At 39.9% G+C, this 27,978-nt stretch overlaps 1 protein-coding gene and 1 long non-coding RNA gene across 2 annotated transcripts in view; one reads left to right on the forward strand and one right to left on the reverse strand.

Moving 5' to 3' along the window:
* The window catches only part of LOC103283035 (uncharacterized), a 63,573-nt gene extending 53,404 nt beyond the window's left edge, over positions 1-10,169 (reverse strand). The window contains exons 1-2 of the long non-coding RNA XR_001729836.2: positions 10,040-10,169; positions 907-987 (exon numbers count right to left, since the gene is read on the reverse strand). This is a non-coding gene — a long non-coding RNA (uncharacterized LOC103283035). The remainder of the gene's footprint in view (positions 1-906; positions 988-10,039) is intronic.
* Positions 10,090-27,978, forward strand: part of rrp15 (ribosomal RNA processing 15 homolog) — a 34,747-nt gene continuing 16,858 nt past the window's right edge. Inside the window, exons 1-4 of the mRNA XM_003215985.4 lie at positions 10,090-10,250; positions 13,380-13,648; positions 18,046-18,143; positions 20,149-20,350. Of these exons, the coding sequence (XP_003216033.1) occupies positions 10,211-10,250; positions 13,380-13,648; positions 18,046-18,143; positions 20,149-20,350 (609 nt within the window). The 5' untranslated portion in view covers positions 10,090-10,210. The remainder of the gene's footprint in view (positions 10,251-13,379; positions 13,649-18,045; positions 18,144-20,148; positions 20,351-27,978) is intronic.

Below are 27,978 nucleotides of genomic sequence, written 5' to 3' on the forward strand. Positions count from 1 at the left end.
GGGTAAAAATTAACATTGAGTGAGCAGAAGGCAATCTACAGCTCCCTGTATGCATTAGAGGCCCCTTCTATGCTGCTGTATAAAATCAAAATTATCTGCTTTGAAGTGGATTATATAACAGTGTAGACTCAGATAATCCAGTTCAAAGCGGATAATGTGGATTATCTGCTTTGATAATCTGGGTTATATGGCAGTGCAGAGTTTTGCTAGAAGAACCGAGTAACAGTTAAACAATATCAGCTGGAGGATGAGGGTGGCCAAAAATAGGGGGGTTTGTATGAGTGGTGTAATTCCCAATGTGCATTTATACAGAGAAATAATTGCAGTTTGACACTACTACACCTTCTCAATGCTAAGGAATCATGGGAGCTGTGGTTTTTACTTTTGTTAACTTTTTTTTAGTCTGCTAAAGAATATAGGTAGTTCAACCAAACTACAAGCCACTGTCATCCCAGTGTCTGCTTGCAACCTGGTAAAACCAGAGCCTGGAAATATATTTTTTGATTACTATTCCCAGAATTCCTCAGATGGTGTCCATGCTGATTGAGGAACTATTGGAGCTAAAGTCCACAAAAATTCACAGGCTCAACGGTGTTTCACAGGCTCTCTCATCTTTTGAGGAGAGAAAGCTATAAAAAAGGAAGGAAAAAGGACATGTTGGTTGTAAAAGGTATCTTTCATCATCATCATCATCATCATCATCATCATCATTTTACTCCTTTTTCACAAAAATGGGAGTCAAGGCTGGGTACCATTTAAAAACACAGCTCCAACTAATGCTAGTTTTCACAGTTTCCATTTACAACACCACAGAAAACAAGGAAGAGAGGAGTGTTAATACTCCATCTTCTCTCCAAATAGGTTATTTTCACTGGTTGGAAGAAAAATTTAAAAGAGTTTTCTTACATAAAGAATATGTCAGTGTTTTATATCTTACTGTGCTGCTCCTCTTCCAAATTTCATCCTTTGAATAACTGGCTCCAAACTCTGTCGGAAAGAGGACATAAATAAAGCAGAATGGCTAATGGACTAAAAACACTTATGATCGGGTTTTCATAACTAACAATATTGATAGCTTCCTTTGAACATACACTCCCATGCAGTGCAATTTTCTTTTCTAAAGCAAGATTTAGAACCCTATTTGCAATAAAAAGGCTCACACATGCAAATAAAAGAAAGGAGAAACTCCATTACGTAGTTACATGCTATAGGGACTTGTATAGCAAAGACAAAGGAAACAACAAAGGAGCATTTTCCAAGTTCTATCAGGGGTTCTCTCACACACCTCTTATAATTAATTTCTTTTGAAAGGATCTGGAGAGTATTTTCCTATCTGTTACAGTCCTAAAAGCAGAGCACTGACTTTCCCAGCTGCATTTGGGAAGGAGATCAGAAATCCTATGTTATAATATCTATTTCCTGGTACAGAGTCTCAGTAATGTGAAGCGGCTGCTTCTGATAGCAAATCTGGGGTGTCATGAAAACGCAGAAAATTGTTCAGGATTTAGTTTGTTGTTTGTTCTTATTTTACTGACTTGGATTGTTGCTCCATTTCAGGCAGTGATAGATCTTTGATAATCTTGTGTGTGTGTGTGTGTGTGTGTGTCAGGAGCAACCTGAGTTGCTTCTGGTGTTAGAGAATTGGCCGTCTCCAAGGACGTTGCCCAGGGGGTGCCCGGATGTTTTTTGTTTTTGTTTTTTTTTAATGTTTTACCATCCTTGTGGGAGGCTTCTCTTATTTATTTATTTATTTATTTATTTATTTATTTATTTATTTTTCAAACTTATATGCCGCCACTCCCCTAGGGCTCGGGGCGGCTTACAAGAACCGGCTAAAATCAACAATTTAAAAACATCTTAAAAACATCTTTAAAAAAACATCTTAAAAACATCCTAAAAGCATGTCCCCGCATGGAGCTGGAGCTGATAGAGGGAGCTCATTCGCGCTCTCCCCGGGTGGAATTCGAACCTGGCAGCCTTGAGGTCAGCAACCCAACCTTCAAGTCATCTTGATCATCTTGGGGTGCATCTACAACAGTGGTCCTCAAACTTTTAAAGCAGAGGGCCGGTCCACAGTCCCTCAGAGTGCTGGGGGCTGGATTATAGTTTGAAAAAAAAAATGAACAAATCCCTATGCACACTGCACATGTCTTATTTGTAGTGCAAAAAAATAATAGAAAGAACAATACAATATTTAAAAATATGAACCATTTTAACCAACATAAACCTACCAGGATTTCAATGGAAAGTGTGGGCCTGCTTCTTGCTGATGAGATAGTCAAGATAATTAGGATTGTTATTATTGCTGTGTGCCTTCAAGTCATTTCAGACTTAGGGTGAGCCTAAAACTGAGGGCGGGGGCCAGATAAATGACCCACGGGCTTTAGCTTGGAGACCCGTGATTTACACTGTAGAATTAATGCAGCTTGACACCACATTAACTGTCATGGCTCAATGCTATGTAATAATGTCAGCTTTACAAGTTTTTAATTTTCCCTGCCAAAGTGCTGCGCCTCTCCAAACTACAACTCCCAAATTACAACTCTCTGCAAAGGAGAAGCACCAGCATTTGCAAACATTGAACACGTTTTGAAAGAGAAATATAGAATGGACTATGATCTAAAACAGGCTTTATATTTTGGAGTATGGTGCCCACCCAGTATTCTTCGGAATTTTATTAATGGACACCTCTTGAAGATTTATAATTGAGTTTTCACGAGTCTCCTCTGGTCTGCTTAGAGGACACACCATAGTCCCATCCAATAAAGCCTATAGGTGAAGCCAATGATGACATAAACATCTTCAGGAATTTTTTCCTGATGTCTAGATAGAATCTCTTTTCCTGCAATTTGAATTCATTGTTCTGTGTCCTAGTCTCTAAAATAGCAGAAAACAAGCTTTTCCCTTTTTCAATGTCACATCCTTTAAAAAAAAGTAGTACTCAGAGCAATGGTTTCAGATAACAGGAAAGGAAATTTCATGTGAACAGTTGGAAGAACTTCTTGATTGTACGAGCTGTTCAGCAGTGGAACTCTCTGTCTCCAAGTGCGGTGAAAGCTCCTTCCTTGGAAGCTTTTAAACAGAGGCTGGATGGCCATCTGTTGGGGTGCTTTGATTATGCTTTTTCTGCATGGCAGGGGGTTGGACTAGGTGGCCCATGTAGTCCCTTCCAACTCTATTATTTTATGATTCTATGAAATAGTTAAACATGGCCTTCTCAGTCTTCCTTTCTCCAGGCTTAGTAGCATCATAGAAATGATTTTCTAGTTAGTGATTCCTAAACTCGAATCCTCAAGGTGTTTTGGACCTCAACTCCCAGGCATCTCAGATGCTTTGATTTGCCTTGATGAGGAGTTGTGGGAGCTGGAGTCCAAAAACCTGTAAGATCAGATTCTAAGAAACACTACTCTGCTTCAGAAATTTATAGCTACAGAATCTCATCAGAACTGATGACTTTGAAAATAAACCAATTGGATGTGTGTGCAGAACTGCACAAACAAGCTCAATTTCTAATATATGCTTTCTCTTTTAGAGGTCCCTGTATCCCTGATGTTTGTGTAGGGAGCTTTCTTTCTCAGCTGAATGGAGAAAGCTGCCACAGCACACAGTTGTATATATAGGAGCTTTTTTTCGCATCTTGAAATCAAAACACATTGGACAGGGTGCTAGAACTGCAGCTTGGAAAAAGCCTTTTTGGGATCCAAGCTTGGCAGTGTAGCTGGCAGTGTAGTTTAAGGAAGCAGCACTGGCTTCAACAAGGGAATAAAAACTAGTTCAGCACAGCTCTTCAATAATAATATGGATTGGATTGATTCATATCAATTTGTACCAGCTCCAGCTTGAAACAGATTGCCCAAATTCAGTTCCAGAATGGCATGCTTTGAGCATCAAACATAACTGAGATATAGTCAGACAGTGTGCCTCTATCACAGTCATATAAAAGAAATAGTAATGTGATGCCCCTCATGGTGAGAGGTAATTTGAAGACACACACACATACAATTATTGCTGCAGAGGGTCTAGAGTGCCTCCCTGAATCTCTTATTTCATATAGATCTGACAAGCTGGGCACTCATGCAAAAAATCCACCTTTCTTTGGGACATGATCATATTTCTTATTATCTATTTACTGATACTGATTTACATTAGCTTCACACATGGCAACAAGGGAGCTCTTTTATTCTTGCGAGAATATTTATGATGGAAGCAAAAGAAGTCACAATATTCAGAACAGTGTGTGAAGGCATAGATTAAATTGTAAATCTTTGTATTGTGAAGTGGATGCAGTAAATGTTTTATTTGTCCTTTTATTGATTTTCTGAGTGAGTTGCAAACAGGGAATAATCTCAATATCTCATTCTTTGAAAAGTAATGGATTCTTTTAGACTGAACCAGGTCTAATGTGGGGCTTAGGTGTATTCTGGGTGTAAATACATAGAATACAATTGATTTACTCTAGAGATGAACAGCACTTAGTAATATATTCAAATTGACAGGCAGTATTTTTGCAATATGTAGTACATTCAATTCATCCTTGGCAAAACAGCCATTTTTAAATACATGTGGAATATAACACAATATCTTCTTTGTATAAGATTGTTCCTTCTTTATATTGCCTCCCATGGGAATAAAGAAACATTATTTTTAAAACAACCTGGTAAGTTTATTAGTATCTCTGGAATGCATAACCAACAGATTAGATTTCGATTCCAATTTCCATCAGCCTCAGCACTGATCAGAGACTATGGGAGTTGTCATCCATAAATGCCTGAAGGCTCCGCTTCTGGAACATCCTTGGCCCAGGAGAAAAGGCAGATAGCCTTGCTTTATGGAAGAGAGTAATTATTCTAAAGTAAACAAAAAAATGTTATGGCTGAAAAGGGATTTAAAGTTGAAACTTCCCCTTTTTTTGGCTGATGATGTAATCAAGGAATGGACAACACTTGGCCTAATTTCAGAGTCTCAGCAAACATTCCGTTCAAATATGTGGCAACAGTGATATTGCCAGGTGAGTATTTCTTTATTTCTTTATTTATCTATCGTGTCAGAAGTGAATTGATATAAATAGTTATAATGTATTTTTAAAACACATAAAGTTAAAAACTTGAAATTATACTAATTTCCTTTGACCAGAAGCTGGCCACTTGGAATGCCTCTGGTGTCACTGTGAGAAGGTTCACCATTGTGCATGTGGCAGGGCTCAGGTTGCATTGTAATACATGGTCTGTGTTTTGCTCTTTGTCACACTTGCATGCCATGGATTCTACTTTGTAATCCCATTTCTTAAGATTAGCTCTGCATCTCATGGTGCCACAGTGCAGTGTGTTCAGCACCTTCCAAGTTTCCCAGTCTTCTATGTGCCCAGGAGGGAGTTTCTCATATGGTATCAGTCATGAGTTCTGGGTTTTAACCTGCCACTTCTGGATGTTTGCTTGCTGAGGTGTTCTAGTGAGTGTCTCTGTAGATCAGGGTTCCTAAAACTTTTAAAGAAGAGGCCCGGTCCATGGTCCCTCAGATTGTTGGGGGGCCGGACCATAGTTTGAAAAAAACAAAACAAAAAAATTCCTATGCACACTGTACATGTGTTATTTGTAGTGCAAAAAAACCCAATGAAAGAACAATTCAATATTTAAAAATAAAAACAATTTTAACCAACATAAACCAACCAGGATTTCAATGGAAAGTGTGGGCCTGCTTCTTGCTGATGAGATAATTAAGTTAATTAGCATTGTTGTGGTTGTTGTGTGCCTTCAAGTCTTTTCAGACTTAGGGTGAGCCTAAGTCTAAAGCTGAGGGTGGGTGGGTGGGGGCAGATAAATGACCTTGGAGGGCCGCATCCGGCCCATGGGCCTTAGTTTGGGGACCCCTGCTGTAGATCTTAAGAAGCTATTTCTTAATTTAAGGTGTTGGCTTGCTGGCTGTGAGAAGCCTCCCTGCAGGATCATAACACATACAGGTGTCCCCTGGGCAACGTCTTTGTAGATGGCTGATTCTCTGACACCAGAAGCTACTTACAGTAGGCCAAATGGGTGAAGCAGAAGGATACAGAATAACAATAGAAGGCAAAAAAGAGGGGAGTGAAAGAATGGCCCTAAGTACTTCTTTGACCAATATTTCTTCTCTGCTTCCCTTTAAATTAAGGATTGGTCATTTCATTCCCATGTTTTACTTTCAGAGCACAAGGATCTCAAGAGCCATCTACTCCAGAGCTTCGTAAAGTTTTATCTGACCCCGGGTATATGCTATGATTTTGAAGAGGCATGAATAAAGAATGAAAGGGAGAAACGTGCCAAAAGGAACTTGCATCAAGCAAATCCTTGTTGGGACCGCCTTCCATCTAGAAATGTATGTCCTCACCGCAAAAGACCATGCAGATTCAGAATAGATCTCCACAGCCACTTATGGACCAATCGCCAAGGCTCTACCCTTGGAAGACAATCACACTCGGCCACGAGTGATCGCCAATGACAATGATATAAGTATATAAAATAGGCATAAAATCAAACATTTACTGATAACGATCATTTGCAAGGCTTGCTAAACAGGGTGGTTTCCCTTTTTTATGAAGTACAGCTGAAGCAACTTTCTATAGAGTCCACTGTTAACACTGCACAACAAATTTGTGTTATTGTCTAAAATAGCCACTAGGTGAGTAATTGATTACTCCCAGAATTATATGGTCCTTTGCATTTGTGAGAAGGGCAGTGGAATAATTTTCCACAGAGAGATACATGGCAGCACTGCATATCACTCAGTAGAGAAGCTGACTGGAAGATAGCAAACTGAGACTTTGATAGCAATTTTGCAGTTTCTCCAGAAGATGACACTTACTTGATATTTTCCCTTTCCCCTGGTATGGGATCCAAGGCAACATACACACCTGTGCTACTACAGTATGACCTCTGTATCCATGAGGGGTACATTCTAAGACACACATATATGGGTACCTGAAACTGCAGATAATAGCTAGCCATATTCTGACTCTATGGCAGACCCGTCTCAAGAGCGGTTGATGGGGACAAGAGAGAGGGCCTTCTCAGTGGTGGCTCCCCAGCCAAAAGAGATTAGGTTAGCCCCCACCCTTCAATCCTTCTGATCCAGCCTAAAAACATAGATTTTTTAAAATGCCTTTGACCTCTAGTAGGCTGTAATGGGCCCATATGAGGTTGATACTCTGCCACTTTAGTTTGTGAATTGATGGCAGCTGTTTTATCTACAGATGTTCTGTGTTTTAAAAATTGAGCTATTTTATTTTATGTTATACTAGCTTGGAGACCTGGCAGTGCCCGGGTTATTAGAATAAATCATTATTTGTTTTCAGATGTTAAGTAATATCACTGAAATTTGGTTCAGATCCATCATTGGCTGGGTTCAGGGCTCTCTGGATCAGGGGGAACTACAACTCCTAGATCCGAGGTCAATCACCCTCCAAAGCAGGAGCTCCCAGATGGCGTAGTGGACTAAGTGACTTGAAGGTTGGGTTGCTGACCTGAAAGCTGCCAGGTTCGAATCCCACCCGGGGAGAATGCGGATGAGCTCCCTCTATCAGCTCCAGCTCCATGCGGGGACATGAGAGAAGCCTCCCACAAGGATGGTAAAAACATCAAAACATCCGGGCGTCGCCTGGGCAACATCCTTGCAGACGGCCAATTCCCTGACTCCAGAAGCGACTCAAGTTGCTCCTGACACGTTAAAAAAAAACAAAAACCCAAAGCAAGCCTGTATGGGTCTATGTGCCATGTTTGGTCCAGATCTGACATCAGCTGGATTCAGTGCTTCCTGGACTCCCAAAATCAAGGTCCATTCCCACTAACCCTTGCAGTATGTTCAGTTGGTCATGGGGCTTCTCTGTGCCAAGTTTGATCCCAGTCCATTGTTGGTGCGGTTCACAGTATCAGTGAAGGTACTGCAAGTCCCATTATCTCTGGCAAGTTTGATCCAGATTAATCATTGGTTGGGTTAACAGTGCTCTCTGGATGTAAATCAAGTACAACTCCTGTAAAGCACGGTGAGTATTCCCCAAACCTTTTGTTCAGTTGCTGATCAATTCCTCTGTTAACTGTATGCCATGAGAAAGGATAGGAAAGGGTTAAGGTAGAGACAGTGGGCAGGGTCATGCAAATTAAGGAAACCTGGGATATCCATTCTGGAGGAAAATCAGAACATCTTGGGGGAAATTGTCCCCACATGAAAGCCTTCACTTGGGTGGGGGGCAGAATGATGTTTGTGGAGGACACTGGTTTGGGATACATGTTCATGGCACTCAGTATAACCTGCATATCAGTGGAGGGAGGGCCATTGGTGTCTCCTGCTCAGTGGGAAGTATAGTTGTTTGTGGAGGCGGGAGGTTGTTGGTGTAAGTGGACACCTCCTCCACATACACACATACACATTTTTCACTTTTATTATGTGTATAGATAGATAGATGTGTTAATAGTGGTTGTTATAATTTTATGTGATATTGTTTTATACTTATGTACAGTTTTATCTTGTATGCTGCACTCTGGAGTGCCATTGTAGGCCATCCTTAGTCCCTTCGGGGAGATGGTGGTGGGATATAAATAAGGTTATTTATTTATTTATTCATTCATTCATTTCTGGTGAGCTTTTCCAGGATCCCTCTTGAATACCAACATGGAGTCCCATTATAGATAACTGAGTAGTAAAATGGCATCCATTATATAAAATAGTAAAATCTGAACTTGCTTTTTGGCATTTCTTTTTTGGAAAACTTTCAAGCCATCTACTGTATCAAAGATAGTTAAAACGTTAGATATGGAAGATTGACTATACTTGGGCTGGAGGAATACCATGAAATAACATTGGAGGACCTAGAGAGGCTCACTTCCGAGGGGATTTTTTTTTTTTACAGTATGAATAAGTGAAACCATGGCTATCAAATCCAGGTATAAAGGAAGAACATTAAACTTGGAATTAAAACTGCTGTTTTCGTGGTAGATAACACTAGCTAACACACATTTTGGTGCCTCAAATGTTAGACCTGTTTCTAGGTATATTTGACCTGCTGATTCCTAAAATTGAACCAGTTTTCCCCCCATCCACTCGAGTTTTTGTGATACAGAACATAGGCCAGTTGTTATCTGCTCGCTCATAAGGAATCATGATAACCACGTTTAAGGAACTAGAGCCAATGTGGCCTATCCAATGCAATTTCCTGAACCAGCGTCCCAAATAGAAATTAAAAATATGGGCAAACTTCGGCCCTCCAGGTGTTTTGGACTACAACTCCCACAATTCCTAACAGCCATTAGTCCAAAACAGCTGGAGGGCCCATACCTGAGATAAGGAATACTCAACATGGCACAATGCAAATGCCGTCTACGTTATACATGTTTAAAAATTTATGTCAAACGTACAGCTGTAATAAAAAAGATTGGGTTGCTGTGAATTTTCCGGCCTGTATGGACATATTCCAGAAGCATTCTCTCCTGACGTTTCGTCCATATCTATGGCAGGCATCCTCAGAGGTTGTGAGGTCTGTTGGAAACTAGGCAAGTGGGGTTCATATATCTGCGGAAGGTCCAGGGTGGGAGAAAGAACTCTTGTCTGTTGGAGGCCAGTCTGAATGTTGCAATTGGCCAGCTTGATTAGCACTGAATAGCCTTGCAGCTTCAAAGCCTGGCTGCTTCTGGCCTGGGGGTAATCCTTTGTTGGGAGGAGTTAGCTGGCCCTGATTGTTTCTAGTCTGGATTTCCCCTGTCTCCCGAGTTCTTTCCCTGGGCATTATTCTACAGATATATAAACCCCACTTGCCTAGTTTCCAACAGACCTCACAACCTCTGGGGATGCCTGCCACAGATGTGGCCGAAACGTCAGGAGAGAGTGCTTCTGGAACATAGCCATTACAGCCCGGAAAACTCACAGCAACCCAGTGATTCCAGCCATGAAAGCCTCCGACAACATACACACCAAGATTGTTAGTACTACTGACCGACCACTCATACACAAAAGCAAATCAACGTTATGGCATAACAGAAAGAAAAAACTTCCCTCAGCCTCTCAGCCAATCAGAACAGACCTGCAGGCCTTGAGTCAATGCTAAAAGAAGTCACGTGAGAGGAGAGCCTTCCGCGAGACTCCGGGTGGTGGAGGAGGAGGATTCTCGCGAGATCTTCCAGAAAGGGTCAGCGGCCCATGTGGGACCGAAGTTTACGCTGAAAGCGTGCAAACGGGAACAACGAGGGTCGCCATGGAAGCCGCGTTGGCAGCCGACGAAGGTCTCGATTTCGGTAGGTAAGGAGCCGGGCCCTCTGTGGGGGGAGAGTAGCTGTGCTTTTCACTCAAGGACATCTACACAGTAGAATTAATGCACGTTGACGCCCCTTTATCTGCCATGATTCAATGCTGTGGAGTCCCGAGAGTTGTAGTTTGGAGGGAGGAGGGGAGAATCTGGCAGAGAGGCCTAAAGACCTTGTCAAACCAACCCCCAGGATTCTATAGCATTACACCAGGGAAGTTAAAGTGTCAAACTACATTCACTATACAGTGTAGATCAGGCCTGGGCAAACTTGGGCCTTCCCTCCAGGTGTTTTGCACTTCAACTCCCACCATTCCTAACAGCCTCAGGCCCTTTCCTTTTCTTCCTCAGCTGCTTAAGTCCAAAACACCTGAAGGGAAGGCCCAAGTTTGCCCAAGCCTGTTCTACACTGTGGAATTAGTCCAGTTTGACAAACGTTATAAACTTTCATTTCATGCACAATAGTTTTCAGGCTATGTTTATAAACTGTATGTGAAGCATAAGAACATTTCATATGTAGGCTTCAGTCCCATCTCCAAGATGTCTTATTGTGTACATATATGCAGGTACAGTGTTCCATTTTTTTAATGACATACAGAACACATCTTGCTCTAAGCACTTTGAGTAAAGGATAATAATAATAATTTTATTTCTTACCCGCCTCTCCCCATGGCTTGAAGTGGGTTATATAATAATAATAATAATAATAATAAACTTTATTTTATAATAATAATAATCTCCCAACAGAGGATTCCCCCAGGCAGGAAGCAGCCAGACTTTGAAGCTGCGAGGCCATTCAGTGCTAATCAAGCTGGCCAATTATTATTATTATTATTATTATTATATTACCCACCTCTCCTCTTGGCTCGAAGCGGGCTACATAATAATAATAATGAATTTTATTTTCTAATAGTAATAATAAACTCCCAACAGAGGATTCCCCCAGGCATGAAGCAGCCAGACTTTGAAGCCACAAGGCTATTCAGTGCTAATCAAGGTGGCTAATAATAATAATAATTTTATTTTTTACCTGTCTGTCCTCATGGTTTGAAGCAGGTTACATATAATAATAATAATGAACTTTATTTTATAACAGTAATCTCCCAACAGAGGATTCCCCCAGGCAGGAAGTAATCAGACTCTGAAGCTGCAAGGCCATTCAGTGCTAATCAAGGTGACCAATTGCAACATTTACACTTGTTTCCAACAGACAAGAGTCTTTCTTCCACCCTGGACATTCCACAGATATATAAACCCCTCTTGCCTAGTTTCCAGCAGACCTCACAACCTCTGAGGATGCCTGCCATACGTGTGGGTGAAACATCAGGTGAAAATGCTTCTGGAACATGTCCATACAGCCCGGAAAACCCACAGCAACCCAAGTTTATTTATATCCCTTTCCCTCTCCACAAGGACTTGGGGGCGGCTCACAACAAAATCAAATCACAATACATACATAAGCAAAAACCAAAACAAAAACCCAAGACATTTTTTATAACCAATAATCATAAACAAAATTTAAAAACGATATCACAATATATAAATACACAGGTTAACATTGTACTAGGTTTAAAACATATTTCACTGTGGAGACAAGACCAGTTAAAACCAATAGGTATTGATAAGGCTAAAAGACCACCATCATATTAAAAGTAGTCAACTGTTATCAAAAGTCAGCTTCCACATGCAGGTTTTTCATTCTTTCCTAAAATTAGCTAGAGATGGTGTCTGTCTTTCTTTAGGGAGATCATTCCAAAGCCAAGGGGCCTCTGCCGAGAAGGCCCTTTCTCTCGTTCCTATCAGACTTTCTCTCGTTCTTGTGAGGGTGGTGGGACTGTGATAAGGGCCCTCCCTTAGGACCTTAAGTTACAAAACAATTAAATACAGCAAAAACACTACAAATACACACACTAAAATGTACCAGCATAAAACTTAGCCACCAAAACTTATCTCTATGAAATACATATTAAAACAGACTAAACTGAGATTAAATGAAGGACATACATTAAAATTCATTTTTGTATTTAAAGACTGTCTGGGTAGGCCTGCTGGAAGAGACAAGTCTTCACTTCTGTCTTAAATTCTAACAGCTAATTTAGCTGTCTGAGCTTTGCTGGCAGCGGATGGAAAGGTCCTCAAGGTAGTGGTTGCCAGCCGAGTTCTGGCTGGTTGGAGCAGCCATCCCACAGAAGACTAGAGTGTGTGGGGTGGATTGTATGGGAGAAGGTGATCCTTTAGGTAACCTAAATTCTCAACTTGTTAGAATCTTTCATCTTCTTAGTGATGTACATACATTTTGGGGAGGAAAAATCCCAAATTGTAAACTGTTAAACATGTATACACTGAGAGCAAGGCATGGATTTCACCCAAAATTTCTGTTGGAAGATGTTAGTGGCCTTATTAAACTTAATACTGTTATCATTTGTCCTCATTCCGCTGAAAATTGAAATTCATCAAAACCAATTGATAGGTTGGTTGTCTTACCTAAATGTGTGACTTTCAGAAACTCTGTGGTTCATTAGAAAATGTATCTGTCTTTCAGTAGGTTGGAGCAGGGTTATTTCCTTGTCTGCCATTAACACATAAATACTCATAGCTAAATCCCAATAACTGATTGTTTATACCTGTGAGAAGTACCAGCGCAGGAGTAATGACTGAGACAGAGACCAAGAATGTCTTCTGGAATTAGCCACCAAAAGTAGCTTTTATCAAATTGGAACAATGGTGCAATTGGCATTTACGTGTTAGAATGTGTCATTCTGCTTTTTCAATCCACCTTCCTTTTGTGATTTCAACACTAGATGTCAGTGTTGCAATTTTAATCTTCCTTTAAAGCCAGAGTTATTTTTTTCCTAAGATGAGATGCACCTACTGTAAATATTATGTAATAAATTACTGAGCTTCGTTCCTCTCTCATCATATCTTTTACACCCTTTGTTCCAGGGAAAAATATTTGCACAAAATGTATCTCGATAACTTCCTTCAGTTGATACTGTGCTGCACATGACATTCAATACGGAAGAAAGGAAAACAAGTCATTGAATTTTAGTAATTTTCCCATTAAGTTGAGATAGGGTGCAGTGCCAGTAGAAAGGAACTGAACTTACTGTTTTTCTCTCAGACTCGGGCTCAGATCTTCCAGAGGACAGCTTCTCATCTGGAGGGGAAGATCTGGATGGCGATGATGAAGATGAGCCTGCAATTCTGGATACTGACGTTCAGAATGCAGCAGATTACAAAGACACGGAAAATGCTGGCTGGGCTGATGCCATGGCTAAAGTGCTTAATAAAAAGATTCCCAAGAGTAAAGCCACCATATTGGTTAAGAACAAGAAACGGGATACAGAACGAGAAAAGGATAAACAAGAGAGGCTGGAAAGACAAAGACAGGTGAGGAAGCAGGTGTAATACTTCTAAGTATTTTCACCGAGCACTATCAGTATTACAGACATGGCTACATCAAAAGCATTAGTTCATTCAGTAAAAGAGTTACTCTCCTTTTCTGTTTAATCTTCACTTCCAATAGCACTGCTGCTAATTGATTAGGACTGGAATTGTACCTACACACTCTGGTAAGGAACCTACCTCCTCCCTCGTGTTAAATGTAAACTTGCAAAACAAAGAACAATTTGTTTACTTTATATGGGCAGGGATAACTCTGTTTAGAAACTTCGTTATACTCCCCCAGCCTACCTTTTCCTCCTCATCTTCTTTGTAACTGGAGGTTTTTTAGCACATTGGCACTGGGAGAATTGTGAAAGAGGACTGCTGTCTTTTGTTTGGAACAAAATTTGCAACAAAATTTTCTGTTAAAGTTCTAATATCTAGAAGTACGTTTGCTTTGTTAATTGAAGCATTCATGTAATGTGCAAGTGTATGTATACATAATTTTAGCAAGTTGATATGCATAAGAGGTAGCTCATGGGACACTTGCAATTTTCTAGACATCAACACTTTATCAACTGCTGCTTCTTGTACCCTCTAGGACAAACATGAGCAAACTTAAGTCCCAGGGGGCCAGATGCAGCCTCCTGTGTGCTTACCTCTGGCCCTCCTCATTTTCTCTGTCTTCTCAGCATAAGGATAGGGGAGGAAGGCACGCATCAGCTGAGAGCCCTCTGGAGCTCTCTCAGCCACCGTGTCTCACCCTCCTCTCAGCATAATGACAAGAGGACAGCTCAAGGATCAGGGCAGTCGCCACATGTCTCCTTTTTCATTCCGCCATAAGGATGGGGCAACTAGCCCCGTCCTTATACCAGGAGGACAACCTGTGTATGATCTTGCCCCCTCTCAGCCCTGCCCATCCCAGGCTTGTTCCACCCAGTGTGTGCCCAGCCACTCTCCCTCCTGGCTCAGCCTTCCTGGCTGGGCCCACAATGTGGCCCCAAGGTAAAAAAGTTTGCCCATGCCTGCTCTAAGATCATTCATTCTTGCAAGGTACAGTGGGCTCTGATGAGTTTTCAAAACTAGCAATTAACTTCCATACAGTTCTTGTTTAAATTTGAAAAGCTTACAGATTTTATTTAATTAACAAAGTAAATGTGTCCCTGATCTTTACTACTACACTAGAAAATTTTATACTGGACTAATATGGTCTAGTATAATGATAGATTTATATAGCACAGAAAAGAAAAGCAGTTCAATAAGTTTCAGTGATTTTTAAAATTCAGAAATATCAATAATACAGCGTTCCCTCACTTATCGCGGGTGTTATGTTCCATAAGTGGAAATCCGTGAAGTTGGGGCACTATTTTAATTTTAATATTTATAATAATAATAATAATAAAACTTTATTTATATACCGCCCTATCTCCCTTATTATTATTTGCCCCATTGCTGCTACTTCTCCTCGTCAGGGCTGCCCCCTTGCTTCGGCCCTGCCATGTGGCTCTGGCTGCCTCTGCCAGGGAAGAAGGAACACTGCTCCGCTTGGTGAGTGATCAAGGGAGGGCGGGCGACAGCAATGGCAGAAGAGCCTGGAAGAGGCGGCCAGACTCCTCTTCCGCCACCACTGCAGCTGGCCATGCTGGGAAACGTGGAGAACTCGGAAGAGGGAGGCATGAATCATGGAGGACTCCGCCCCCTCTTCCGAGTCTCCACGTTTCCCGGCATGGCTGGCTGGGGCGGCGGCAGAAGAGGAGTTTGCCCGCCTCTTCCAGGCTCTTCTGCCACTGCAGCTGCCACCGTCCCTCCCTCGCTCACTCCCGGAGTGGAGTGATGTTCCTTCTTCCCTGGCAGAGGCAGCCAGAGCCACATGGCAGGGCCAAAGCAAGGGGGCAGCCCTGAGGAGGAGAAGCAGCAGCAATGGGATAAATAAATAATTTTCCTGCGAAACAGCAAGTCCGTGATAAGTGATCCGCGAAGAAGTGAGGGAACACTGTATACACATAGGGAATGAAGCAGCTAGATCAGCTCATGCTTTCATAAATAAATAAAAGCTTTTTGAATTTTTAGAGATCAGTTGAAAGCTTTTTATTGTAAAGTACATTGAGGGATTTTATTTTTCCTTTCACCAGCCTCCACTTTTCTTATGATTTCCATTTGATGGCCAAACCGATAGATTCATGCTTGTTAAAACATTAGTTTAAACCAGCTTAAAATATGTTTAAATCATACTAAAGATAAAAAGTTATTACTGTATACCCCATTAACAGCTTCATCTCTTCAAATCAATGAAAAACAAAACACCTGTCTAAATAAAATAGTCTTTGCTTGCAGGCCAAAAGAGAGCAGTTACCTAGTCTTCTGAGGTAGTGAATTCTACAGTGGAAGCTGTCTTCTGTCTTCTCACTACGCATGCCTTTGATGGTGGTGAGAATAAGGCAAAGCCTTTCCACGAAAGATCTTCAGCCAAGCTCATGTAGTTATTGCACTTAGTTGATGCATCCTCATTGCCATTACAGAAACGTTTGGTTAAAAAACGATTGACAGCACAGAATGGCCTGAAAAAAATAATGTTTCTGCTCCCAACATCTGTCAGGCTAGGAAGTTGGATTTCTAAATAGACGTTGAGCATCAAGAATGTCAAGTTGGAAAAAAAATCTCAGATAGCTATAGTCCAATACGGATTTTGAGAAGCCTCTAACTTTGCTGGAAAGAGTCGTATTGCCTGTGGTGGCCCTGGGAATAGTAGAAAATGGCCATAGACCCTTGGAAGTGGCCTAACTTGGTTTTTGAGCTATATCATTTATATATAGTTCAACTCTAGTATTCATGGGATTCATTCTAAGACTCCCCTGTATACCTAAAGCCACGGATAATAGCTAACTCTGTTTTGCCTATGTATGGACCAGAAGCATGCCATAGAATTGCGCAATTGACCTACAGAGGTGATGGTGGGGATATTTTTTCACTTCACCATTGATATCAAATACGTAGGTAAGGGAGTGCTATTGTGTATGCAACCTGTTATCAATCCTAGACCACACCATTGGGAAGACAGTCATTGCATCCTGAGAACTTAAGTACTCAGTACATTTGATGCTTGCTAGTATCAAAAGCAAGGTGACTGGCAATACCTAGGACATGAAACAGTCTCCCTTTTTAGGTCCAGCAGTATAATTATCTTGGATACTATATGTAATCTTAGCATTCTTATCTTAACACTTGTTAAAAAATGACATTCAAAGCAAAAGTATGGATAACCTGGCAGTGGTTTATTTGAGATGACTACAAGTTTCAAGACTTGGAAATACTTCCAGTGCAAGAATAAGCCAATCATGAAAGATAAAAATTATGAAAGCATGTCTAGATATAGAGCCCAAAGATTGTAATTCCTGTTTGCTTTGCCTTGGGCGGTAATGCACGACTAGAACTAAATTAAGCAACACTGAAAACATGGTAATATACTATAAGTGTAATTGCCATATATCAAGCATTAAATACCTTTATTAAACCCATAAGAGAGTTGATGAGTCCTTCCCTTCCATGATACAAAAGTTCATTTTGATAGTTCAGCATGATTCTTATTGTCAAGTAAGTGGTTGCTGTCAAAACTGCTGGCCAGATAATCATTGGTCATCTCTATCTCACTGGCTGAATCTACACTGTCATATAATGCAGTTTAAACTGTATTATATGGTCAGTGTAGACCAGTGGTTCTCAATCTGGGGTCCCCAGATGTTTTTGGTCCTCAACTCCCAGAAATCCTAATAGCCGGTAAACTAGCTGGGATTTCTGGGAGTTGTAGACCAAAAACATCTGGGGACTCCAAGTTGTGAACCACTGGTGTAGACCCATTTAATACACTTCAAATTGCATTTTATGGCAGTGTTTATCCAGTCCATCTATTCAATAATTTACATTCCTTTTAAGGAGGAGAAGGCTTAAGCTCCTGTGGAGCAGACTAGGTGTATCAACCTTTTGAAAATTAACTTGTCCAGAACTAACTACAGTAACTTGTCTTGAACTAAATGTCATACTGTGAATGGATGGGGAGTTCTTTGCTCAAAATAATTTCTTGTCAAGGTGGACAGCTCATTTTCTAGTTAAGAAAGTATTGTTTCTGTGCCTAGCGGACTTGTGTATCCCAGTCTAAGAAATTTGTTTGAAGGACTGTTTTACTAAACCAGTTGGAAAGATTCACTGGTGAGCCCATTTTGACCTTCAGACATTATGCTTAACCTACAGAAATATGATTTTTTAAGCATAGGTATATTCTTTCCATACTTTCCTAATTCTATCCTGTGTGATTTATCAACTTTACTCTCTTAAGAAACATTCTATATAAATATGCTGCATTTTTAAAATGCCTAATATGCTTTCACGTAACAATATTTATGATGCAGCTAGATAAAAAGCGGGAGTGGGAAATGATGTGCAGAGTGAAGCCAGATGTTACCAAAGACAGAGAAATGGAGAGAAACCTTCAGAGAATTGCCACGAGGTAAGACTGCGTGTTTGTGCTTTTGAAAACAGATCTAAAGGCATGCCCGAGTAATCTGCTTCTAATCAAATCAAACTCTTAAGAAGTGACTCATGGGAGTCAAATGATTTATTCTTGGTTCTGTCTCGTACAGTATCAAGTTCAACAAAAGATTTCAGAAGTCTTATGAAAGCATAAAATCTGGACAAGAATATAATGTGTTAAGTGTTTGCCCAGCAAGAGTTCTGAGCCTTAGCTCATCGTTTTGTTAATTCCATATTTTAAAAAATATACAGATCAATCATTACCCCCTCTCTTTGTAATTCTCTGTAGTGCATTCGCTAAAGCTGGCTGTTCTTTAGGTCAGATTACTGTCTTACATTAACCTAGTGTAGTACTGCATGGCTGTAGTCCAGCATATAACCAGTATGTTATCTTGATCCTATCATTGGGCTTTTGTTGACATCCAACCTCAGAGAGGGTGCTTAATAAACTTGCCTCTGAACTTGTCTTATGTGGGTGTGCTATGCGCTGCAACCTTGTGCCAACATTTCGGTTTTAGTGGGCCATATTAATCAAGAATGGAAATTGTGTAGCCCTCCAGATGTTGCAATACAGTGCCAAGCATTCCTTTCCCTTGGCTTTGCGGTTCAGGCCAGTTGGGAGTTGTAGTCCAGCTACATATGGAGGGAGATTTAATTCCCACCTCCATAGATAACATGGCTCATACAAGCAGGTATTTATTTGTTTCTTTATGTTGATGAATTTGAGTCCATGATTGTGTAGAGCAATGTTTCTCAAACTGAGCTCTTCCAAGTGTTTTGAACTTCAGCTCCCAGAAATTCCAGCCAGTTTACCAGCTGTTAGGAATTGTGGGTGCTGAAGTCCAAAACATCTGGAGGAGCACAGTTTAAGAAACTGGTGTAGAGAGACACATCAGCATGGAGCGGCTACAATTTTGCAGAAGGGACAGTTACCAAGGTGGAGCTTATTAGTACAACATATGTTATGTTTCTCCATACGTGTTTATTAAAGTATTAGAATTCCTTATAGTAATCCTGTTAAAACTAGTGGAATTAAAAAGAACAATACAATGGATTAAGGTATCGTAATGTGTGGAAATCAATGTCATAAGGCTTCAAGTTACATACCCACATGTCTGTATACAGCTCTTTACTCAAATGAATGTTTGTCAGACTGGATTCTTTGGAGTCCTTCCTTCTCTGCTTTTGTGTGTTTTGACGCAGTTAGAATAACTGCTCCTTGTGTGTCTTTGAGAAAAATATCGAACACACCTGGCAAGCTAATAGCATAGACACAAAATTGCACAATTACCCAGCAGTATTTGTGCACGCCCTTTGGGTGTTAAATCTGTTTGCTGAATCCATGTCCTATAAGCATTCAAGTTCTGCAGTGTGAGAGCAGACTTTTCTTTTGTTTATTTATTTATATGTGGCAATGGTATGAAGAGTTGGCCAGCAGTGAGAAGACAAAACTGAAGTTCATGATACTGAAGTCCTGATTATTTTAAATTAGGTACCTCATAGTATCAACATTCCCACTGTATCAACATTCCTTACACGGCATTAAAGGACTATTTAGTTCTTAACCTGTCACAAATTGTGAGTCAGAATTGTTTTATCTCCTGTTTGGGGTGAAGGCTATACATTGTGTTCCCTGCGCTTTAGAAGGACACAAAGAAAATGGTTAAATTTGATCAGGTTTGATATAATGACAATTGAAGGACTGCTTTCACAAGCGTACTTTTACTTTGATCATGTATGTAAATTTATTTTATATGACATTTTGGAACCCACATTTCCTCTTAAGCATTATGGTGAACATTTACCTTAAGCAACAATATTCTAGAACTTCTTTTAAACATTACAATAGTTACAGTATACCATTTGTATTACTCTTTCCACCCTTGTATCTGCAATGCATTGTGTTTGAAGAATAACTCCAATAATATTGTTCCTGTAGTGATATGTGTGTGTCTATATCTCACTACTTCTTTGATCTTCAGGGGAGTTGTTCAATTATTCAACGCAGTCCGGAAGCATCAGAAAAATGTTGATGAGAAGATGAGAGAAGCAGGGAGTTCTGAAAGAAAGCGGGCTAAATTGATCTCGTCAGTTTCAAAAAGAGACTTCATTGATGTACTGAGAGGAATGGAAGGCACAGAAACTGAGCAAAACGCTGCCAGGAAGTCCATAAAAAGCAATCAGGTAGGCAATGCTCCTAGGAGCAACTTTTTTTTCATGGCAAAGTCAGCAATTTGGTTTGCATTTCCTCATTATTTGGCTCCTTGGAAACATACATTAATTGCTGTTATTAAACTAGAGATTCTGAGCCCACATGATTGAATGGTCCCAAGTGTGTTTCGTTAAATGTATGTGTGGAGCACATGAGGCACCTGTTGTCTTTCAACATAATATGCAACACCATTGGAAGAATTGTATCAACTAGTATTAAGACACCGTTTATGAGCTCCAGTACAATATTGCACTCCAGCTATGACTGTAAGCAAACATCAAAATATGGTTTTATTTCACTTCTGGTTAAATGGTCCCAAACTATGGTTTACAAGCAAACTCAAGTTCAATTTTTATGTATTCAGATAACCTTGGTATTCTGGGCAATCCTAGTTTATCATTAAGCAACATACTAGCATTCCCTTCTCCTTGACACTTTCTGCAAACAGGAGGGACTGAACAAGCCATGTATCGCTTGTCCATCAGTTGCTTTATTCTGACGTCTGAATATGTTCTTTCAAAACAAGACAATACAAAACAGTCTCATAAGCAAAAACAAACTATAGCTGAGATAGGCTTCAGAGAAAAAATAATATGAACCAAGTGCAGATCATTTGTTATTGTGCTCCAGCATGTAGTTTGTTACCACAAAGCCAGGTTTCTGGTGAATCCTGGCTTGTTTTGACACTCAAATGTAGGTAATTCATGCAAAATGTGGTTTTATATTATCTAAATGTCCTACCTGTAATAGATGTGTGTTATCCCTTCTCTGATTATGGATAGTTTAGTGCTGATACATTGATTCAGTCCAGTAGGACTGCACGAAATTGAAATGACAAGTTGGTATGGTAATTGTGCTCTGAAACTTGATCTTTCCTACTCTTCATTTGGCACTTACCCACCTGGCACTTACTTTGTCTTTGGTGGAATTCTGGATAGCATGGCTTTGGGGCTGACCCCAGAAAGATAATTGGTTACACTGCCTTGATTTGGGTGGAGGCTCTGTCTGCGGTGCCTCATTTGTTTTCGTTAAAAGCTGTATGGATCTATTTTTCTTCTCATTACCTGTTTTGGGCTAGTTGCAGAGTGGTTGCTGACAATCCTTGCCAAGAGAAATGTCTGTTTTAAAAAGTCATGTGAGGACAAAATATGTTGGACCAGGAGGAGTCTAAAGGGAGCAGGACCCAGGGTTTGAGAATCTAGAATTTCAGAAGCTGCATGTTTATAATGCATATTTGCATTCATGCTTGAACTTTGTACTCAGTGGTGGGTGGAATACTTCTCTTGGCCCCATGCCATTGGAGTTAACTAAGAGCTTTCTTGTGCCAGCAAGAAATACTTTAATCAGTTGGGAGACAACAGTTTGTCATGTGTTCTTTGTTTAGTGTGCTTTTGGGAAGCATGCCGAAACACTCCGTGACATGAAGAGCCCTCTGAATTTCACTCAAGTGTACGATTAAAGTATTTTAAAAATTCATTGGCTAATAAGAATAACTTAGACTGTCGCCAAGTGTTCCATTTTTTCTAAAATTTGTCAACTTTGCTTGATTTCAAAGGCAGAAAGATTACAATTATAATAGTACTATAATAGGAATTCCTTACTAGAAATGCTGCTGTTAAGAATCATCATTCATATGTATAAACTAAACACCAACTTACAGGCAATTTGCATAGCCAGCATTGTGGTCAAATTTAATTATTCGGCTGCCATCTAGTGCTGCTGAAAATTTGTAAGGCTGTCTAGGATAGCCAGCCTGGGGCAGTATGGAAATATGGAAAGATGTTGCCGGTGTGGTAATGGCAGAATTTTAACAAAGTGCCATTGTTATACTTGCTATAAATCTTTGTGTTACATAAGGGGCTTGACACCCTTTAGCCTTCAACTTAGAGCACCACAGAATGAGAACCAAACATACTTTCTGACAACCTTTTAAAGCAGGTTGATCAAGATTGTTGTGGTTCTTCAGCACCTTCCCTATTTTTTGGTTGCCACAACTTTTTAAACCCAGCACATTGCCCACTATTCACTTTGGTCAACACTTTTTGGAGCTTTTGCTGTATTGCTATATATCAAGACTAATTTAGTTCTCCTCCTATCCTTCATTTTTTTTTTGTAAAATAACAAATTCAATTTAGAAACCAAGGGGCTCGGCATCAGATATGAGCTTCATTTCTGAACACAAAAACTTCATAAAAGAAATTTGCATCTATTTATAGGCAGCTTTCCTATAGTAAATTCTGTCTGTAGTAGTCACAGGAGTCATGAATTGTATTGGAACACATAAATCCTTTTCTGTTCGTATGTTGTAAAATATATTATTGAATTAAATGAAAGCCAAATCAACTGATTTGGTAAGTATAGAATCAATTCACTATAAGTGAAGCAAGCCAAAATTTGTTCTGTATTATTTATATATGAACTGAAGCCCTTCCCCAGGTGTTCAGACTATTCATGCGTGTCTTCCTGGAATGTTCATAGTAAAATCCATAATGAGGAAATGCTTTTAAGTTTACTACAGCATTTATGGGAGAAGTAGTTAATATAGCAATCTTTGAGTTGAACTATGGAAGATAGAATTCATGTGAATACCTCCCAGGGAAAATTATTTTTCATTTGAGAGATACTGCTGCAATGTGCTGATATGGGGAAAGTTTTATAAAGTTGGATTGTGGCCATAGATTGGAAATTGGCCTCCAGAGAGATCTCATGAAAAGGCGGTCTCCCCTCTTACCATGGAGAGCAAGTAGAACAGATATCACAATTGTCTTATTTTTTTTCTTTGCAGAGCCACCTTGTGTTTTTGTTTAATGTGGTGATGCTTGAGAACCTACGCATCCACTTTGAACTTGCTTATCTTTCTCCATTTTTAAAGTACAATACCTAAAAATTATGGTCAATAAATTTTAAAAGTGTGTTTAAGCAGAAACAGAAATGAAGCCCCGATCTTCCATGTGCAGTCTAATATACTGTCTCTATATAGGATTGCTATATAGGATTCAGTACCCACAGAATAAGCTACAGCCAACTAGTAAGACCTTCTCTCCCTGTCTCGTCACCTTTTTGTGCTATCTAGCCCTGCAGAACCGCTTTGAGAGGGCATGATAAACTATACTCTCCCTGTCAGGTTGGAACCTGTCATGCCACCAGCAGAATGTCTTCATTTGACACTACCCCAAAATTCAATAGACCGTAATTGCAAATGGTAGCAAACAAGGTGCCACATTGAGAAGAGCTGAAGTTGATAGAGAAAAGAAATACTTTATTTCATCGTGACCCATGGGTTTCCTGTAATCGGAGACAGATTTTAAAAGCCATGGTATAAAAACTGATTATTCCTCCCTTGTGAATCTGAAATATTGACACTTACAATTTGGTACATTTTACTTGTATTTTAGGTGTTTGGGGGAAGGCTTTGAGAGCTACAAAATTGGGGCCATCTACATACCACATGTTCCCAATTCCAGTATAAGTTTTCACAAATCAAGGTTTTGAAACAGTAGGTCAAGTTCTGGGAAGTTGTGACCAATGTTCTGTGCCCATGACTCATTATGAGACTCCCCTGGGTGGTGTTTGTTTTGTTTTTTGTTTAAGTTAAACTAGAAATATACTTCAGAAAGATGTAGGATGAGCTGCACCATGCATTAAAATAAATCTCTGATTCTGGAGATAATTCCATTGTTTCAATGAAAATATTTTTAGGGATGTACTGAATAGGACTGTGGTCTGCAGACGTGGTTGGGCAGCAGGAGGGAATATGTGCAGCTTATAGGCCACATTATTCTTATCTCTGGTATGGCAGCACCTCTACAGCCCAGGAAATTTGAAGGGAGTAGACTGTAATGCTACAGAAAAGTGTTTCTTAGATGATCACATGAAATTTTCATGTTCTGACGAGTTTTCTATGCTATTAATTTTTCAAATATAACCCAGATTCTTCAGCTGTTTAGGAATAAAGCATGAATTCCAGATTTTGTTGGACCATAGCTTTCAGGGGCTATAATCAATCTAATCAATGGTGAAGAATGTTGCAGTTCAACAACACCTAGAGTGCCCCAAATTGACCAGGTGTTAAGCCATTTGCTGCAGAATGAGGTGATAAAATCATGATGTTTAAAATAGACCATTCCTCTGATAATTCAGTGTATTCCTATAGCAGGGATGGATAGGCTTTGACTCTTCAAATATTGTTGGACTGTATCTTTCATCAGCAATTGTTCTGGTTATGTCTAATTGGAGTTAGAATTCAGGTAAATCCAGAGTGTCTCAACTTACCTATCCTATACTTCAGTAACTTTCTTCCTAAAATAGAAAACCAGCATTTTGACAAGGGAGCAGCTTCCTCTATGTTAACCACACTCCAGCCCCAGTACACACAGTTGATGTAGCCATAGATCTAGTCCTACCATGCTGGCTTCTGGTTACTAGGGGAGTGAGTTTCCCCATTGGTCGCCTTCCTGACTGCTGCATTGTAGCTCAATAATCTATTCTTTAAATACTGATTTATTCTGCTTAAAAACTGTAGCCTCTCCTGCATGTTTCATGTGCTCAGATGGGAGTAATTACACTTTTGAATTGGATCCATGGGCTTTGCCTTTCATATCATTAATGGGTCATCAGAGTATTTCTTAATCCTTTCTGAATGTGCCAACTTCTGTAACATCCTCCTCAAGGTACACAATGCTTGCTTCTGGTTAGGATCTTGTGGTCTCTCCCTTTTCTCATCTCTCTTATCTGAAAAGCCTCCTAGGAGGAGAATGCTGAAATCATTTCAGTAATGCTATTTAGGGTGGGGTAATGATGAGCACTGGGAGATTTTGAACATTCATATTCTCAGAGCAGGTTGAGCCTAGTTTTCTGGAGCATGGCATCAGCAGTAGACTGAAATATAATGCTAACATTACGTTTTCACTCCAGTTATTCTTCTCATCCTGCATATAGCAAAAGTGTGTGTAATATGAACTATTTAGTCATAATAGCATAAGATTGGCTTGCCAAGAATACCTGTCCTGCCCTGGAGATCGAGCTTGTGGAGTTCTAAGATCCCAGCTCTTGGGAGAGTAGAGATGGGAGCCGGAAGATTCTTTGAGAGTGCAAGCACTTGGCAAAGAAAAAAAATAGGACAGGCTGAGCATGGACCAATGTAAAGGATCATGTTGGTGACCCAAATATACTTTCCTCTTTATGCCTTTTCAACTAAGGTCAGATACTAAGAGAGTCCCCTTCATTGTAACCCTGAATCTTTCACACATGCATTGCAGACAATCCCCTTGCAGCTTAAGACAGTTTAATTTATTGCTGTATTTTTGCCGCTAGGTCAGGACTCTCTGACCTAGTGGGTAAATCTAATCCTCTGAAGGCAGCAATCTGGCACTCGCAACCTCCCCAGGTGATATTGTCCCCTTCTACACTGTTTCATTGTTGTTGATTTCCTAAGAAAGGCTTAGTCCCCATTGTAAAAGACTGAAGTAAGTCTGAAGTAAGTCTCTGTTACTAGCCTTTTGCCCCCAGCCACAGTTCAATCAGGGTATATATGAACAGAGAGAATACTCCATGCTTTATTTTCTTTTGGGGAGTAGTGGATGAACCAGAAATGTTCAGGTAATTAATTTGCAAATGTGGAAACCACATACCTTCAAGTAAATTTCTAATGCATCTTTATCTCTGCTATAAGTACTTATTTGCATATTGATCTCCCCCACTGATCTTAGAATATATGACTTATGGTGGAACTTGGAATTGCTTTAGTAGTCTGGAAAGCAGGATTACACTGTAGACATATGTAACCATAACAGCAGGGGTCCCCAAACTTTTTAAACAGGGGGCCAATTCACGATCCTTTGGACCATTGGAGGGCCAGACTATAGTTGGCTACCGAACAATAATAATAATAATAATAATAATAATAATAATAATAATAATAATAATAATAATAATAATAACAACAACAACAACAACAATAGACATTGACAAAATTACGATCTGCCAACTACAAAAGGCCACCCTGCTGGGATCTGCACGCATCATCCGAAAATACATCATCCCTAGACACTTGGGAAGAGTTCGACTTGTGGTTTTGTGAAACGAAATCCAGCATATCTATCTTGTTTGCTGTGTCATACAACGTCGTTGTGTCAATAATAATAACAACAATAATAATAAATAAGAGGGTTGGAAGAGACCCTTTGGGCCATCGAGTCCAATCCCCCTTTGCCTTTGTGCACCGAAAGCACAAGCAAAGCACCCCTGACAGATGGCCACCCAGAATCAATGATAATAATAATAATAATAATAATAATAATAATAATAATAATAATAAAGAGGGTTGGAAGAGACCTCTTGGGCCATTTAGTCCAAACCCCTTCTGCCTCTGTGCACCATAAGCACAAGCAAAGCATCCCTGACAGATGGCCACCCAGCCTCAATGTTAATAATAATAATAATAATAATAATAATAATAATAATAATAATAATAATAATAATGGTTGTAAGAGAAGAAGGGACCTCTTGGGTCATTTAGCCCAACCCCTTTCCGGCCTTGTGCGGTGGGGGCCGGATAAATGGGTTCGATGGGCCGCATCCGGCCCCCGGGCCTTAGTTTGGGGATCCCTGCATAACAGCATGAATATCAACTACCAAATAATTTGCATTTGCACATGTGTGTGTGTGTGTGTGTGTGTGTGTGTGTATTACAAACGTAAATTAATAACTAGCACTTGGGTTAAAATATTTTAATGAGAAATTCTGGTTGTTACGTTAATTCCCCCCCCCCCCCCCCCAATATTCTTGCTAATCTAGTTCTGAACAAATCAACATCTGACTAGGTAAGGCGTACTGTAGAACAATTTGTGATACACATCTTTCGCTCTTGTAGGTGTATTATGTACAGGCATCAAAAATAGCTACTCCCATTAAGACTGCTGTATTGAGTTGTAGAAAAAGAGTAGTAATATTCTACCTGGAATATTCACTCAATGTTAAACTAGAAGTTTTAAATGTGATCATGGTTGTTTTGAAACTTCTCATTTCTTTCTCTCAAGTTTTTTCCCATTGAAGATGGAAAAATGACAAGACCAGTGGTCTGAAACATTCAGGTCTTCAGCTTGTCTAATTGTTGCAGACTAATGTCACTTTACTAAATTATTTATACAGGAATTAGTGAATTCATAGACTTGACTAGTTATTTTTTTCTGATGCCAAATTGGTTTTTACTGATGACATCTGAATTGGGTCATTACCTAATTTTCTTTCCTAATTTCAAATATCAAATTACTTTGGTATCAAGGAAACACAAAGTATGTTGAATGATATAGGGTAGAAGACTTAATTAACAAGTATGAAAATAATAAGTATGAAAATAATTAACAAGTATGACAATCTATAGCTTTATGTTATGGAGAAAGACATAGACTAGGCCTGCACAACCTGTAACCCTCCAGGTGTTTGGGACTTCAACTCCTAGAAGGCATAGCCCGCTTGTCCAATGGTTATGAAATCTGAAATCTGAAGCTGGAGGGCCTCAGATTATGCAGGTCTGATATATATAGACCTTCAACATGTGTGTGCTTTTCTCTTTCTTTGGAGTGGCTGTAACTGAGAAGCT

Source organism: Anolis carolinensis, chromosome 1 (assembly GCF_035594765.1).
Source record: "Anolis carolinensis isolate JA03-04 chromosome 1, rAnoCar3.1.pri, whole genome shotgun sequence".
Lineage (NCBI taxonomy): Eukaryota > Metazoa > Chordata > Lepidosauria > Squamata > Dactyloidae > Anolis > Anolis carolinensis.